Source organism: Sphaerodactylus townsendi, linkage group LG04, assembly GCF_021028975.2.
Source record: "Sphaerodactylus townsendi isolate TG3544 linkage group LG04, MPM_Stown_v2.3, whole genome shotgun sequence".
In the NCBI taxonomy this organism is placed as follows: domain Eukaryota; kingdom Metazoa; phylum Chordata; class Lepidosauria; order Squamata; family Sphaerodactylidae; genus Sphaerodactylus; species Sphaerodactylus townsendi.
Window position 1 is genome coordinate 151,041,877 of NC_059428.1, and position 14,231 is coordinate 151,056,107.

The following is a 14,231-nucleotide window of genomic DNA, read 5'->3' on the forward strand; positions in this document are numbered from 1 at the left end:
CTTACGAAATGAGCTGGTTTCAGTCTTTAGGCCTGTGCCATCGAAGACTGTTTTATGAGCTGCTGAGAACTGGTTTTTCCACTGGGGTGCCTGGTTGCAACTTTCCAAAAATCTCTCTAGGGCAGAACTGCACAGCAGGATCTACCAGGCTGAACTCTGCTAAACCTGCCAAGCAAGCAAGGCCTACATGGGACTTGACGAACTTTCTGCTTCTGCTACCGTCACAAGACTACTTACTGACACAGGGGATTGGCAAGCACTTTGCAGGCCCCAATGAATGTCCTGAGTTCAGTGCAATATGTCAGGATAGATTTAAAAGGGGCTTGGACAGATTGATGGAGGAAAAGTCTATCTCTAGCTACCAATCTTGATCCTCCTTGATCTGAGATTGCTAATGCCTTAGCAGACCAGGTTCTTGGGGGGAGCAGCAGCAGCAGCAGAAGGCCATTGCTTTCACATCCTGCATGGGAGCTCCCCAAGGCATCTGGTGGGCCACTGTGAGTAGCAGAGTGCTGGACTAGATGGACTGGTCTGATCCAGCAGGCTCTTTCTTATGTTCTTATGCTGCAAGGGCTGGATCTTGCCTTTTCCCCCTGAAATGGTCAGCTTTTCCTTAAGATGTCAATTACTAGTTTCTCATGCTCTTTGCTTTTGGTGGAGAATTGTAGAGTTGGAAGAGACATCAAGGGCCATCAAGTCCAACCCCCTGCAATGCAGGAACCCACAACCAAAACACTCCTTGAGAAAGACCTCAACAAGTTCCAGTGTGAACCTGTAATGCGGTGTGTGTGAAGGCAGACCACAAAGTATCAGCATTACTTGGTAGAAACTCCACTGGGTGTACGGCTCCTGTTTCGCAAAGGCAGCGTATTGTGCACCACCTAATTGGATGACACAAATGGTTATCCTAATTAAATTCCTTGTTTTGACAAGTTGAAACCTTTTGTGTAATTGCAGGTGGTGGTTTTTGTTGTGACTTGAGAAATCGCAAACTCGGGCTAGAACTTGGCATTTAAGGATCTGCCAGGCTTGCTGATGCAGTTCAGCGGTTGCCTGCCTCTATCATTTAAGGGGGAAGCCCTGCGTTTCCTGCCCTGTTCGGCATGGGAGCAGACTTGCTTGCAAACAGATATGCACAAGGTAGAGCAACACAGATAGCCAAGCATGGCAGCTGAACTTCACCCATGCAGCTAAGCTTCCTAATAATTTATTAATACGCAAGAGTGCGGGAGGGATTTTGAAACTGGGATATTTTCATAGAATCGTAGAGTTGGAAGAGACCCCAAGGGCCATCAAGTCCAACTCCCTGCAATGCAGGAACACACAATCAAAGCACTGTCAACAGATGGCCATCCAGCCTCTGTTTAAAAACCTCCAAAGGAGGAGATTCCACCACACTCCGAGGTAGTGCATTCCACTGTCGAACAGCCCTGACTGTCAGGAAGTTTTTCCTGGCGTTTAGGTAGAATCTCTTTTCCTTCGTCTTGCACCTGTTACTCCTGGTCCTAGTCTCTGGAGCTGTGGAAAACAAGCTTGCTTCCTCACCAACATGACATCCCTTCAAATATCTAAACATGGCTATCATATCACCTCTTAACCAAAGTAAACATCCCCAGCTCTCTAAGTCTCTTTTCATGAGGCATGGACTCCAGACCTTTTGCAGGGCCTTTCCCCACTTACCCTTTTCCGAGGATTGCTGCGTGCAATCCCCAGCGCGCGGCATCCCTGGCGCGCGCCCGGGCGTCCCCACGACCCCGCGCTCTGCGCCGGGTCATCAAAAGGCGCCCTTTGAAAGAGCGCCAGGAATGCCTCGCGCTGAGGGGCGCGAAAGCAGCAGCGTCGGGGCGGCTGCGCTGTCGCTGCCCCTCTCAGTGGGGAGTGCCAAGGGACCCCGCGCTACTCTCCTCGAGTAGCGCGGGGCTTAAGGGAAGTGGGGAAAGGGCCACCATTTTGGTTGCCCTCCTCTGGACCCATTCCAGCTTGTCAACAACCATCTTGAATTACAGTGCCCAGAACTGTACACAATATTTCAGATGAGGTCTAAGCACGGCAGAATAGAGAGATACAACTACATCCTTCGATCTTAACACTATACTCCTATTGGCCCCTTCCGCACACGCAAAATAATGCGTTTTCAAACCACTTTCACAACTGTTTGCAAGTGGATCTTGCCATTCCGCACAGCTTCAAAGAGCACTGAAAGTAGTTTGAAAGTGCATTATTCTGCATGTGCGGAATGAGCCATTGATGCAACCCAAAATTGCATTGGCTTTCTTGGCCGCCGCATCACACTTCTGACTCATTTCAGTTTGTGGCCCACTAAGACTCCCAGATCCCTTTTGCATGTAGTGTTGTCAAGCCAGGCGTCACCAAATCCTATATCTGTGCATTTCATTTTTTTCTGCCTAAGTGTAGTATCTTACATTCAGTTTCATTGAATGGCCCAAGATGCAGTCCTGTTGACTACCATCTTGGGTCCCCGAACAAAGATTCCCTCTGGACCAGCCTCAGCTCATCCATACACAAATCAACCATTGTACGGAAACAAATCATATGACTTTCCTAGCTTAATGGATGATTAGGGCCCCTGGTAGTTTGTATTCCCCAGACAGTGCAGCTTACGGGAAAATTCGTTCCCACCATTCACCTCTTCCTCTGGGCAGCAGTCATGATAGTGTGAAGAAAGGAAAGGGTAGAATTGAGGCTGCATGTCAGGAAATGTGTTTGCTCTGGAATGGAAGGCCCCACTGAAGGTATCTTGCTTGGCCCCTGGGTAAGAGAGGTTCTGTGTTTTAAGGTTGCAATTACCTTCATATGAAAGCCTGTCACTTCTCAGAGCATGGCTAGAGGTTGGCTCTGGCCCTGGACCACCATTCTTCATGCCCATTCATTCCTCTCCTCCTATGTCAAGAATGTGAGCAGCCAGCATTTTTCCTGGTGAAATCTGTGTGAGCAAGCAAGGTTTATTTGTTCATCCACAATAAGGGGTCTGAAAAAAATGAATTGCGGTGCTCAGTTTCGTTTGCCAAGTGACTGTTTTTGTTAACAGCTAGCCCGGTTTCAGGTTTCCGGCACAGAGGTCTTTCTACAGTGTTGATCAGGATCTCACGAATGCAGCCAATGACAACTGCAACCATTCCCCCAAAATTGCTAGTTGCAGAAGGACCGTTCGATTGGCAGCTTTTGCATGTTGCTTTGAACTCCCAATTACAACTTTGGGTGAAGATTAAGGTATTAGAACTGGAGCCGATCCGTCTGCCAACCGTGCCTTGTTCCTTCTCTGTCTTGCAGGGTGTGCCTTCTAGGGGTTCTTGCCCTTGTCGTAAGCTGGGGATCGCTGGGTCTGGAGCTAGCTGTGGCTGTGGTAAGTGGCTCTGAAATTAGGGAAGAGTAATATTATTATTTATTGGATTTGATACACTGCCCAATCCCCAAATAGCACAAGACGGCCCAAGGTGAAGAATGCCATGACCATTTCTTGGCTGCTATTTCTTCCCTTGAGAGCCAGCGTGGTGAAGTGGTTAAGAGCAGGTGCGCTCTAACCTGGAGAACTGGGTTTGATTCCCTGCTCTGCCACTTGAGCTGTGGAGGCTTATCTGGGGAACCAGCTGGGTGACCTTGGGCTAGTCACAGTTCTTCCGAGCTCTCTCAGCCCTACCCACCTCACAGGGTGTTTGTTGTGAGGGGGGAGGAGATTGTAAGCCCCTTTGTGTCTCCTTACAAGAGAGAAAGGGGGGGATATAAATCCAAACTCTTCTTCTCCTTCATTCCTTCCTTATCTTCTTTTCTGTAGGGTTCCAGTGACTTCTGTGTCAGTCCTGATGCCTACATCTCCAGGGTGGTGGAGGATCATGCAGTTGTCACTACTGGTAAGTTTAGAAGAGACTCTGTAAAACGCAAGAGCACCTTTGATCTCATTGATGCTCCCAAAGTGGCAGGGAGAAAAATACTGGAAATGAAGGCATAGAACGGGGTCCCCAACCTTTTGAACCTGCGGGCACATTTGGAATTCTGACATGGCATGGAGGTGGGGGGAATGAAGCATCAAAATGGCTGCTACAGGAGGTGGAGCCACTCAACTTACCTTTGGTGTGATGGCAGCTGCTTCCAAAGCAACATTTTAAAAAATCTGCCCAATCAAATGTGCAATAATCAATCAGAACCTTGCTGGGTGAAAGCCCCACCAAAAAGGGGTCAGCAGGCATCTACGGGACCTCATTGGGAATCCCTGGCTTAAAATAAACTGAAGGAACCCCCTCCCCCCCTTGTTTTTATTGGTACAGGGAGAGCTTCTTCAAAACAAAGGATTTTTGTAGTGGTAGATGGATCGTCTTTTTTTGTGGCTGTGCTTGTATACAGCAGCCCTTCCCATTGATATGGCAGTGGGCGAACTCTCTGAAAAGGCAAAAGTATTGGATTGTGTGTGCTCTGTCAAGGGTCCAAGTTACTGAATTCCTCTCCCAAGGAAAACCAAAATCATTAAATCGTGTATATTTATACAGTGCACGTCATATGTTTATCTCCTCCTTCTTGCCCCAAGACATTTGGTAAGAATTTGAATTCTGACAACTGGGGGAGGAGGCAGAGAGGAGGAGCAGAAATGGGGGTGGGAAAAACTGAGGAGAGGAACAGAAGACCTTCCCCTACAGGCACCGTTACGAAGAAAATCTGGTTTCCTCCTCTTCGTTGGCTGCACAGTGTGAAGTTGTTCTTTGCAAGCATGAGCCTGTGAGAGCCGGTGTGGTGTAGTGGTTAGTGTGCTAAGCGAGAATCCAGGAGATCTGGGTTCAGATTCCCACTTCCACGGAAGCTTTCTGGGTGACCAGTTATCTGTGAGGCGGGTTAGGATCCTAATCTGGGACCCTAACCTACCTCGCAGAGTCATTGTGAGGATAAAACGGAGGGAAGGAGAACGTCGTAAGCTTCTTTGAGTCCCCGTTGGGGAGCAAACAGCACAGAGAAATATATGAGACATCTACAAGGGGTGGGGAAGAGCGCTCAGTTGTTAACCTGCTGCACTTTGTACACTCAACTGTGTTATCTTTTCTTTATATATATTATTTATTTGTATTGTGCCATCCAGTTGCTTCGGGCTAATGGCGACCCTATGAATCAGCACATTCCAAAACATCTGATCATTAGGGTCTTGAAAACCGAGGGTCGTGGCTTCCTTTGTAGAGTCCATCCACCTCTTACGTTGGGTCTTCCTGTTTTCCTTCTGCCTTCAACCTTTCCTAGCATTCTTGTATTTTCCAGTGACTCTCTGTCTCCTCCTTACATGACCAAAGTACAACAGCCTCAGTTGAGTCATTTTGAGCTTTTTGGGGCAGCGCAAGTTTGATTATGCTTTCTTATCACACTCTATTAAAAATTAGCATAGTACTTTTGTATTTCTATCTGGAGCAGAGTTTTACATCCTTCTAGGTTGGCTGAGTTCAGTCGTGCTTAGAGCTAGAGTGATGTCATGGTTAAGAGCAGGTGCACTCTAATCTGGAGAACTGGGTTTGATTCCCCGCTCTGCCACTTGAGCTGTGGAGGCTTATCTGGTGAACTAGATTAGCTTGTGCACCCAACACATGCCAGCTGGGTGACCTTGGGCTAGTCACAGTTCTTCCGAGCTCTCTCAGCCTCACCCACCTCACAGGGTATTTGTAGGTGGAGGGGAAAGGGAAAGATTGTAAGCCCCTTTGAGTCTCCTTGCAGGAGAGAAAGGGGGGTTATAAATCCGACTCTTCTTCTTCTTAGGGGGTATAACTTACCTCCGAAGAGTCCTTTGAATTTTGTTCTCTTGACTGGTGATTTGCAGAAGTTGTGGGATGCAAGAGAGGCTCGCGGAGGTGCAGGGAAACCTGTGTAGCAGAAAGATTGAGATGGGGGAAAGGAGGGAAGTTGCTTAGGGCAAAGATTCTTGTTTCAGGAAATGAGAATTTGGGGCGGTGCGAAGGGGGGGAAGAGACATTGTAGGACCTCTGTTTCCTTGACCAGAGTCCATCACGACCCACCCAGGAGCAGGGAGTTATTATGCACAAAGAACAGGCCGCAGTGGGTGAAAATTAGCTGTGCCAGTGACCTCACGTGGTAGATCAAAGTGGGGTTGGCAGGAAGACAAGATAACGAATAGAAGCCCATTCATGCAGGGAGAACCGTGATTTATGTTTCTGCAGACTGAGGCTGGCTTTTCATAGTCCTGGGAATCCAAGAATCATTTTTGCTCCATAAATCGAAATTCTAGCTTCTCTGACTTAGAAACAGGCACGCATGCACGCTCCGGCATTGTCTGAAAGTTGGCAGTTAAATGGACTGGAACAATAAGATAGAGAAAAATTAAATGTTTCCACCCAGGCTTGCAAATGACGGTCTAGCTCTGAAACGTAGATATGACCTCCTTAGCACAGTCGCTTTCTGTTTTACAGTGACTATTCTGTACCAAACGATCGGTTTTTGAATGTTACAGAAAACTGGTCAGGATTTTTTAAAAAATGGAATACAATTGTAGCAAACAGTGGTACAGTATGTGGATCATGTAGGTAAAGCATAAACCTAAGTCTTGTTGCGCAGAGTTTGCGTTTCAGAAAGAAAGTAGAATATCACCTATTTTCATCTACTATAGTTTATGCCTGTAACCATATGGGTCTGCATGGCGTAATGGTTAAGAGCAGGTGGACTCTGATCTGGAGAACCGGGTTTGATTCCTCACTCCTCCACGTGAGTGGTGGACTCTTATCTAATGACCTGGATTTGTTTCCCTGCTCCTCCACATGGCCCTGCTGGGTGACCTTTGGCCAGTCACAGATCTCTGAGAACACTCTCAGTCTGTTGAGGTGGTGGGGGGGGGGGGGGGGGGGGAAGGGAAAGGAGTTTGTAAGTTGTTTTTAATCATATGTACATAGCCTTTTTTGTCATCCCTTCTTTCTTTGCCTGGGGGACGTTTGCCTTCCAGCAGTTTTCTCATATGCAGGAGTTGAGGTTGTGTGTGTGTGTTGTCGTCCCCCCTCATCCCCACCCCACCCCCGCGTTGGAGAGTCTCAAACTGAGTGGGAATTCCTGCTCCCTGGAATGTGCAGGAAGTTAGAATTTTGAGCCCTACCTGCAAATCCAACGGAAAGAATTTCCCGTCATGCTCCAGATGCCTGAAGTATCCAAGTGAAGAAGAAAATCCATAGTACATCCAGCGCCCCGTGCTCCCCACAGTTCACAAAGATATGTTTTTCTGTTTCGAAGCACATCTGTTGCACACAGCTGAATGGTAAAATGTACCTACACCGTTCAGCACTTATTTCCTGAGTGACGTCCCTGATTAAAATGAATTTAATTTAACCCTGGATTCGTTTTAAATGGCTGATAACACTAGCCCTCATTTCTTTGTCCTTTCTTTGCAGCAGTGGCTTAGTGCTTAAGAGCAGGTGTACTCTAGTCTGGAGGAACTGGGTTTGATTGCCTACTTTGCTACCTGAGCTGTGGAGGCTTACCTGGGGAACCAGATTAGCTTGTGCACTCCAACACATGCCAGCTGGGTGACTTTGGGCTGGTCACAGTTCTTTGGAGCTCTGTCAGCCCCACCCACCTCACAGGGTGTTTGTTGTGAGGGGGGAAGGGACAGGAGTTTATAAGCCCCTTTGAATCTCCTTGCAGGAGAGAAAGGGGGAATATAAATCCAACTCTTCTTCTTCTCTTTAAATACAGATGTGCAAAGCAGGAAAAAACCCTTCACCCTTCCCTTCCTCATCTGTAAAGTTTATCAAATGTTCCTTGGCCCACTCGATCAGGGGCTGAAATCGAGGTTTCCTGCCTCAGGGTCTTTATATAAACTGAGCTGCCTGTTGTGTCTCACCCTCAGAAGCCTTCTTGCTAATTTATTAGGTTTAGCGGCTGAGGTTCTTGACACATCTGTGACAAAGGGGTAATTGAGCACCTTGCCCGAGGAACATACTCTCCCTCTGGGCTTCCTTTGCCTAATCTAGACAGCAAGAGGGATTGGATATGTAACTCAGTGGGGAATAGCTCATGTGACAAAACTGTTTCCATAGTAGTGTGGGGAGGAGAGGGAAAGGGTGGTCCTTGAGTATGCCGGAGAGAGCTGTGTGGGCTGCTAATAGAGCCTTGAAGAGGTTCTTCCTGATCTTGTCAACAGTTTCGCAGGCCTGTATCTCTGGGGGTGATTGACAGGTACACGCAAGGCAACGTTTCTTGGTAATGAGTTATTCTCTCCCCTTCCTGGAATATGATTTTACAGCATTATGGTAGGATGCTCCAGGTTTTAGAACCTGTGGGCACCTTAGAGACAAGATGGTGTAGTGGTTAAGAGCAGGTGCACTCTAATCTGGAGAACCGGGTTTGATCCCCCGCTCTGCCACTTGAGCTGTGGAGGCTTATCTGGGGAACCAGATTAACTTGTGCACTCCAACACATGCCAGCTGGGTGACCTTGGGCTAGCCAAAGTTCTTTGGTGCTCTCTCAGCCCCACCCACCTCACAGGGTATTCGTTGGTGGAGGGAAAGGAAAGGAGAATTGTAAGCCCCTTTGAGTCTCCTTACAGGAGAGAAAGGAGAGGTATAAATCCAAATTCTTATTCTTCTTTGGAATTCTGACACAAGGTAGAGGGCGCAATCACAAAATGGTTGACATAGGAGGCGGAGCCACACCCAGAGAAAGTCTCAAGCGCGATGAAAAAGATGGGTAATTTACACACACTTGGGAAAGAGGAGTGAGAGATGGTATAAAACCAAAGGGAGCCATAGCCTTCAGTTCGCAAGACAGGAGGTCATGAATTCACGGGGTCACGATAAGTCAGAAGTGACTGGAGGACGTGTGGCACATGCACAGTTGTGTTGGCATTTTTTTGTACCTTCAGCGGAACAAATGGCACATCAGATCAACTGACTAAGTGTCAATTTCGAGATGAGCATCTTCCGTTTTTCATTTTCGTGCACGCTGTGGTGGAGGACAAAAATGATGGAGCAGAGGAGGGAAATTAAAACCTTTGGCATGATGAGAGCGCTTGGTTATTTATATGCCCGGCTCATCCAGAATTCATTAACTGAGATAAAGCCAAACAGAACCCACCACTGATGGGATAATCGTTTCACGCTGCTCAGAGAAGCCCAAACACAGCCAAGATGTTTGTTTTCAAGGCAGGGGGCCGTTTGCCTGGCCTCACGTTTTTGTTTTGTTTTGCATTGTGGGGTGTGTGTGTGCGTGCACTGATTATGTTTTATTACTGAATGATTTAGTGAAGAATGATTAACCCCAATCGAATTCCTGTCCAGATAACTGGGTGGAAATGTAACTCTGAGACCTGGACTGGAAGGTCGGTTCTTTCTATGATGGGTGAAAGTGGGGGGCAATGAGAGGAAATAATGGAGGGCTCTTGCTTGTCCTTGAGTCCAGTAATGTTGCAGAGCTCAGTAGCTACCTGCTATCACTGTCGGTTGAAGAAGAAGAGTTGGATTTATATCCCTCCTTTCTCTCCTGTAAGGAGACTCAAAGGGGCTTACAAACTCCTTTCCCTTTCCCACTCACAACAAACACCCTTCGAGGCAGGTGGGATTGAGAAAGCTCCAAAGAACTGTGGCTAGCCCAAGGTCACCCAGCTGGCGTGTGTTGGAGTGCACAAGCTAATCTAGGTCCCCAGATAAGCCTCCACAGCTCAAGTGGCAGAGCAGGGCATCAAACCCGGTTCTCCAGATTAGAGCGCACCTACTCTCAACCACTACACCATGCTGGCTCTCTTGAATGTGGATGAGCTCTGTAGACTGAATTCTGTTGTGTGGGAGTGAGTGGGAGACTTCCCCTCAGGTGTGGATTAAGGCATAGTGGGATAGTACATACCGCCCTTGTCCCCCTTTGCTAGGCATGCCCCGCAGATGGGATTTCAATTCCCAGAGCCGTCAGTGTGTAGTGCCAGATTCCCCTATATGCTTGGCAGGCCGAAGCCTAGCGCCTCAAAATCTAGGGGACCTCCAGCCAAAGTGTATAATATCTTTGACACTCTCACAGGCCTTTCTTACACATGTTGTCATAGTGCACTGTAGTCTCTGAAAAATAATTTTCCTGGCACTCCATTTCAGAATAATATGGTGTTAAGCCGATAACTCGACATTAACATTGATTTCTGTATTGATTTTGTCCTTCTACGATTTCACTGTAGTGGACCCCGTCTTTCTCTAGTCATGAGGGTGGGGGATTAGGGAGGGGCCTCCCAAACGGGCTAGCCTAGGGCCTCCCTTCATCTAAATCTGGCCTTGTCAGTGTGGCATTTCCTCTTCCTCCCCCTAGCCCACAGGCAATTGCGAGGCACACGCAGCCTAGCTGCTGAGTGCATTTAGTGGTTGCCCTGAATTATTGATTTTTCCTGGCTCTTCTAAAGCCAGTCAAGGAACAGTCCATTTGGCTGATGAAGCAGGAGACGCTCGTGAGTGCCTTTAGTTTTCATTCTTCCTCATGGGAACCCCATCTTTTTTGGAACCGGAATGGGTGATGTCGTGCAGGGTGATGTTTTCAGGTGGCTCAGACCAGTCTCTTTTCAAATGCTGCGGATTTCAGCAGGAGGGGGCTCTGTTTCTAGTCCCCATCCAAGTCCCACTTGTTGACATTATAGGTGGCAGAAACTGCAGGGCCAATCATGGGTCTTGTGACTCATAGGGATAATGCAAGTTCCACTGGGAGGCTGGACGCTTTTACCCAATTCCCATACCTCTTATTGGATATTCATAGTGATCCAGAATGGTGTACCCAGTCATGCCCCCAGACTGTTCAATAATGAGACTGTGGGTTCAGATGATATCTTTATTATATAGGTTAAGGCTCAACCTTTGATGGTACTGAGGTTAGAATTAGTGCTGCTCCAGATGCTCCGGTAGAATTTGGAGGAGGGGTTGCCCTCAGGAAGAAGACTATCTGTGTTAGACCCCTTTCTATCCAGCGTGGTGTAGTGGTTAAGAGCAGGTGCACTCTAATCCGGAGATTCGGGTTTGATTCCCCCCTCCGCTACTTGAGCTGTGGAGACTTATCTGGGGAACCAGATTAGCTTGTGCTCTCCAACACACACCAGCTGGATGACCCTGGGCTAGTCACAGTTCTTTGGAGCTCTCTCAGCCCCACCCACCTGACAGGGTGTCTGTTGTGGGGAGAGGAAGGGAAAGGAGATTGTACGCCCCTTTGCGTCTCCTTAAAGGAGAGAAAGGGGGGATATAAATCCAAACTCCTACTTCTCCTCTATCTGCCTGTCCTTGAATGCTGGGGTGCCTGAAGCAGAGTCCATTGGAGATGTTGACATGTAGGCTCCTATTGGAGGCCAGTTCCTACAAAGGACAACCCATCTCTGTCAAAGCCCATTTGGCAATACAAGCACGCACCTGCCACTCACCCCGTTTTTAGTGATTACTGTTTAATGGTCCGGCTATGCTGCAGACATAAGTCATCCCAGCGTGCGAGAGAGCGATTCGGGGGATGAGAGGGAGCAGCTGCCGGAAGCAACCCCAAAGCAGGCTGCGATGAATTATAAATAGCAGCCATCGGGTTCCCTTGCTCGCATGCAGAAGCAAGCGGGCTCCGTTGCGCCATCCGGCCTGCCCGGTGCGTGCCGGCTGCTGGAAACAAAAGCTCATGAAATATTTGCTGGACGTGCAGTGAAACAAGGAAGCCTGGTCTGTTTAGCTCAGCGCCCTGCTCCCTGATGGTGGCTTTCCCCCCATTGTGGTGCACTTGGAAATCAAAAGAGCTGTTTGCCTCTGTATAAGCTAGTCTAATTCCCAACCCCAGATGCCTAAACTGTAAATATCTACTCTGAAGAGAGATTTGGAAAGATACTAACAGAGGAGGAGGAGGAGGAGGAGGAGGAGGAGAAGAGGAAGAGGAAGAGGAAGAGGAAGAGGAAGAGTTGGATTTATATCCCCCCTTTCTCTCCTGTAGGAGACTTGGCTCCTGCAGATTAGACTGCGCCTAGTTCTTAACCACAATACCACTGCCAGTTCTCAAGACAGAAATCCAAAATGTTTTTAAAACACATTCTTTTCAGCAGACTTTCACCATCTGTGATCTTTGTCCAAGGAACATTTGGTAACAGTTCTCATATGAATCTGTTGGGTAGCCACCCCGTCCCTCTGGAACGAACTCCTGAAATAGATGTAGGGACTCCTGAGAAAGCTTTGGGGACCATCTGAGCTATGGCAGAGGAGGCAAATGCCTGTAAGTGGGCGGCAAAGGTGCTTTTAAAATAATGTTATTATATCTTAATTCTAATATTTGTTTTATAAAATGGTTTTTGCATTGTTACCCAGCATGGATCCGAAGGAAGGAAAAGGAGATTGTAAGCCCCTTTGGATCTCCTTACGGGAGAGAAAGGGGGGATATAAACCCAAACTCCTCCTCCTCCTTCTTCACCACATGCTTGGGAGAAAAATGAATGCATAAATATTGTAAATAAATGTAAAATTTTAAAATTCATTCACAGACATGCCCAGTTCCCCATGGCTCACGCATAACTCAAAATGGGCCTATAGATGTAGGCCGGCTCTTACTGGTAGGAAAATCTGGTATAGTCTCTCCAGAATAGTATGTGATCAGTGAACTATGGAGTTACTTCATAATGGAACTCATTTTTTTCTTTTTAAATGTATTAAATAAGGCATACGTCACAGGGTGTGGAGGAATTGACATCAATATTAAAGAGTCGCATTGTTTAGCATTTTGAGATTCATTGGCATGATATCTGTGCATTTCCCACATGGGCACCACGCAGGTGCCAGCAAACCACGCATGGTTCCAGTACCCAGCATTTTCCATCTTCTTCAGTGTTTTTCCCCACGGGTACCCACGCCCTTTCCCTCAGTCTTCTCTTTGTTACCACCAGATGCAGACTCTGAAGGGTGTTAGTGTTTTAAAAAGGAATGAATGAATTAAAGAATGACATTGGAAAGCCACAAACAAAAAAAAAGCCAAGACAGATCCCAATTTGGCCAGTTATTTTCTTTTGCTTTAGGTAACCCCAAAAGCCTCTGTTGCGCATGCATGCACGCACACACACACTCCAATTTAGGATATGAAAGAAAAGTGATCTCTCAGCCATTTTTGCCTGGATGAGAACCTGATTTTGCTAACTGCCAGGATGCCATCAGTTTACACCTAAAGCAAGAGCTTCCTGCTTAACATCTGCCATTTGAGAGAAGGATTTTTTGAAGAGTCTTTTGGATTTATATCTCCCCTTTCTCTCCTGTAAGGAGACTCAAAGGGGCTTAAAATATCCTTTCCCTTCCACCCCCCCACGACAAACACCCTGTGAGGTATGTGGGGCTGAGAGAGTTCAGAAGAACTGTGACTAGCCCAAGGTCACCCAGCTGGCGTGTGTGGGAGTGCACAGGCTAATCTGAATTCCCCAGAGAAGCCTCCACAACTCAAGCGGCAGAGCGGGGAATCAAACCCGGTTCCTCCAGATTAGAGTACACCTGCTCTTAACCACCACGCCACTGCTGCTCCTTTGCCATACAAAGAGTTACAATACAAAGAGTTACAATGGAAGAATGGATGCTTCTGCCACAAAATCATATCCCTCCAAGTGAAAGTCTGCTGTTGGTTGACAGGTGTTCAGCCACACTCTTATAGACGTAGCAATATTTTTAATACTATTAGTATTTTAAGAACAGTAGTCTAGCTACCACATCTATTAAAGCCCACCTGACGTCAATTGCTGCTTTCCCATGAGTCTCTGAAAGGTAAAGAAAGGATGAAGAAATTTCCTTGAAGGCTTAATGAATGTAGCCACCTTTCATGCTCCGGTCTCTCAGTGAAGCGTACCCTAGTCCTAGCTAGATTAACGCTGAACCTTTTGGAGCCTCCAGCTCTGTGCTCTCCCAGTTGCTTACAGCAAAAACATCATTTTAAATTGCAATTACCTTTGCCTGTCAGGTTAATGCATTAACATTCATTGACACACGCCCAGTCTTCTTTGAAATTATAGAATGACAAACTGGTCTGAACTCCTAGCACAGAATTCTTAAAGCAGTCAAGCAAATTTGAGGATATAGTAATACCAATTTTCTTTCTTCATCTTACTGATCGCTTCTTGGGCATAAAACAAGCTTTGTTAGTAATGAACAAAAGCGCCAGGCAAGATCAGAGCCCAGAAGAAACAGAAAGTAGGTGAAATAGATTACATCATAGGTGTCAAACTCAGGCCCTCCAGATGTTCATGGACTACCATTCCAGCAGCCCCTGGTAGCATGGCCAATTGGCCC

At 47.2% G+C, this 14,231-nt stretch overlaps 1 protein-coding gene across 2 annotated transcripts in view; it reads left to right on the forward strand.

Moving 5' to 3' along the window:
* TTYH3 (tweety family member 3) overlaps positions 1 to 14,231 on the forward strand; it is a 74,313-nt gene that overhangs the window by 35,429 nt on the left and 24,653 nt on the right. For both annotated transcript variants that reach the window (XM_048492518.1, XM_048492519.1), the window contains exons 6-7: positions 3,292 to 3,364; positions 3,794 to 3,869. In XM_048492518.1, coding sequence (XP_048348475.1) covers positions 3,292 to 3,364; positions 3,794 to 3,869 — 149 coding nt within the window. The remainder of the gene's footprint in view (positions 1 to 3,291; positions 3,365 to 3,793; positions 3,870 to 14,231) is intronic.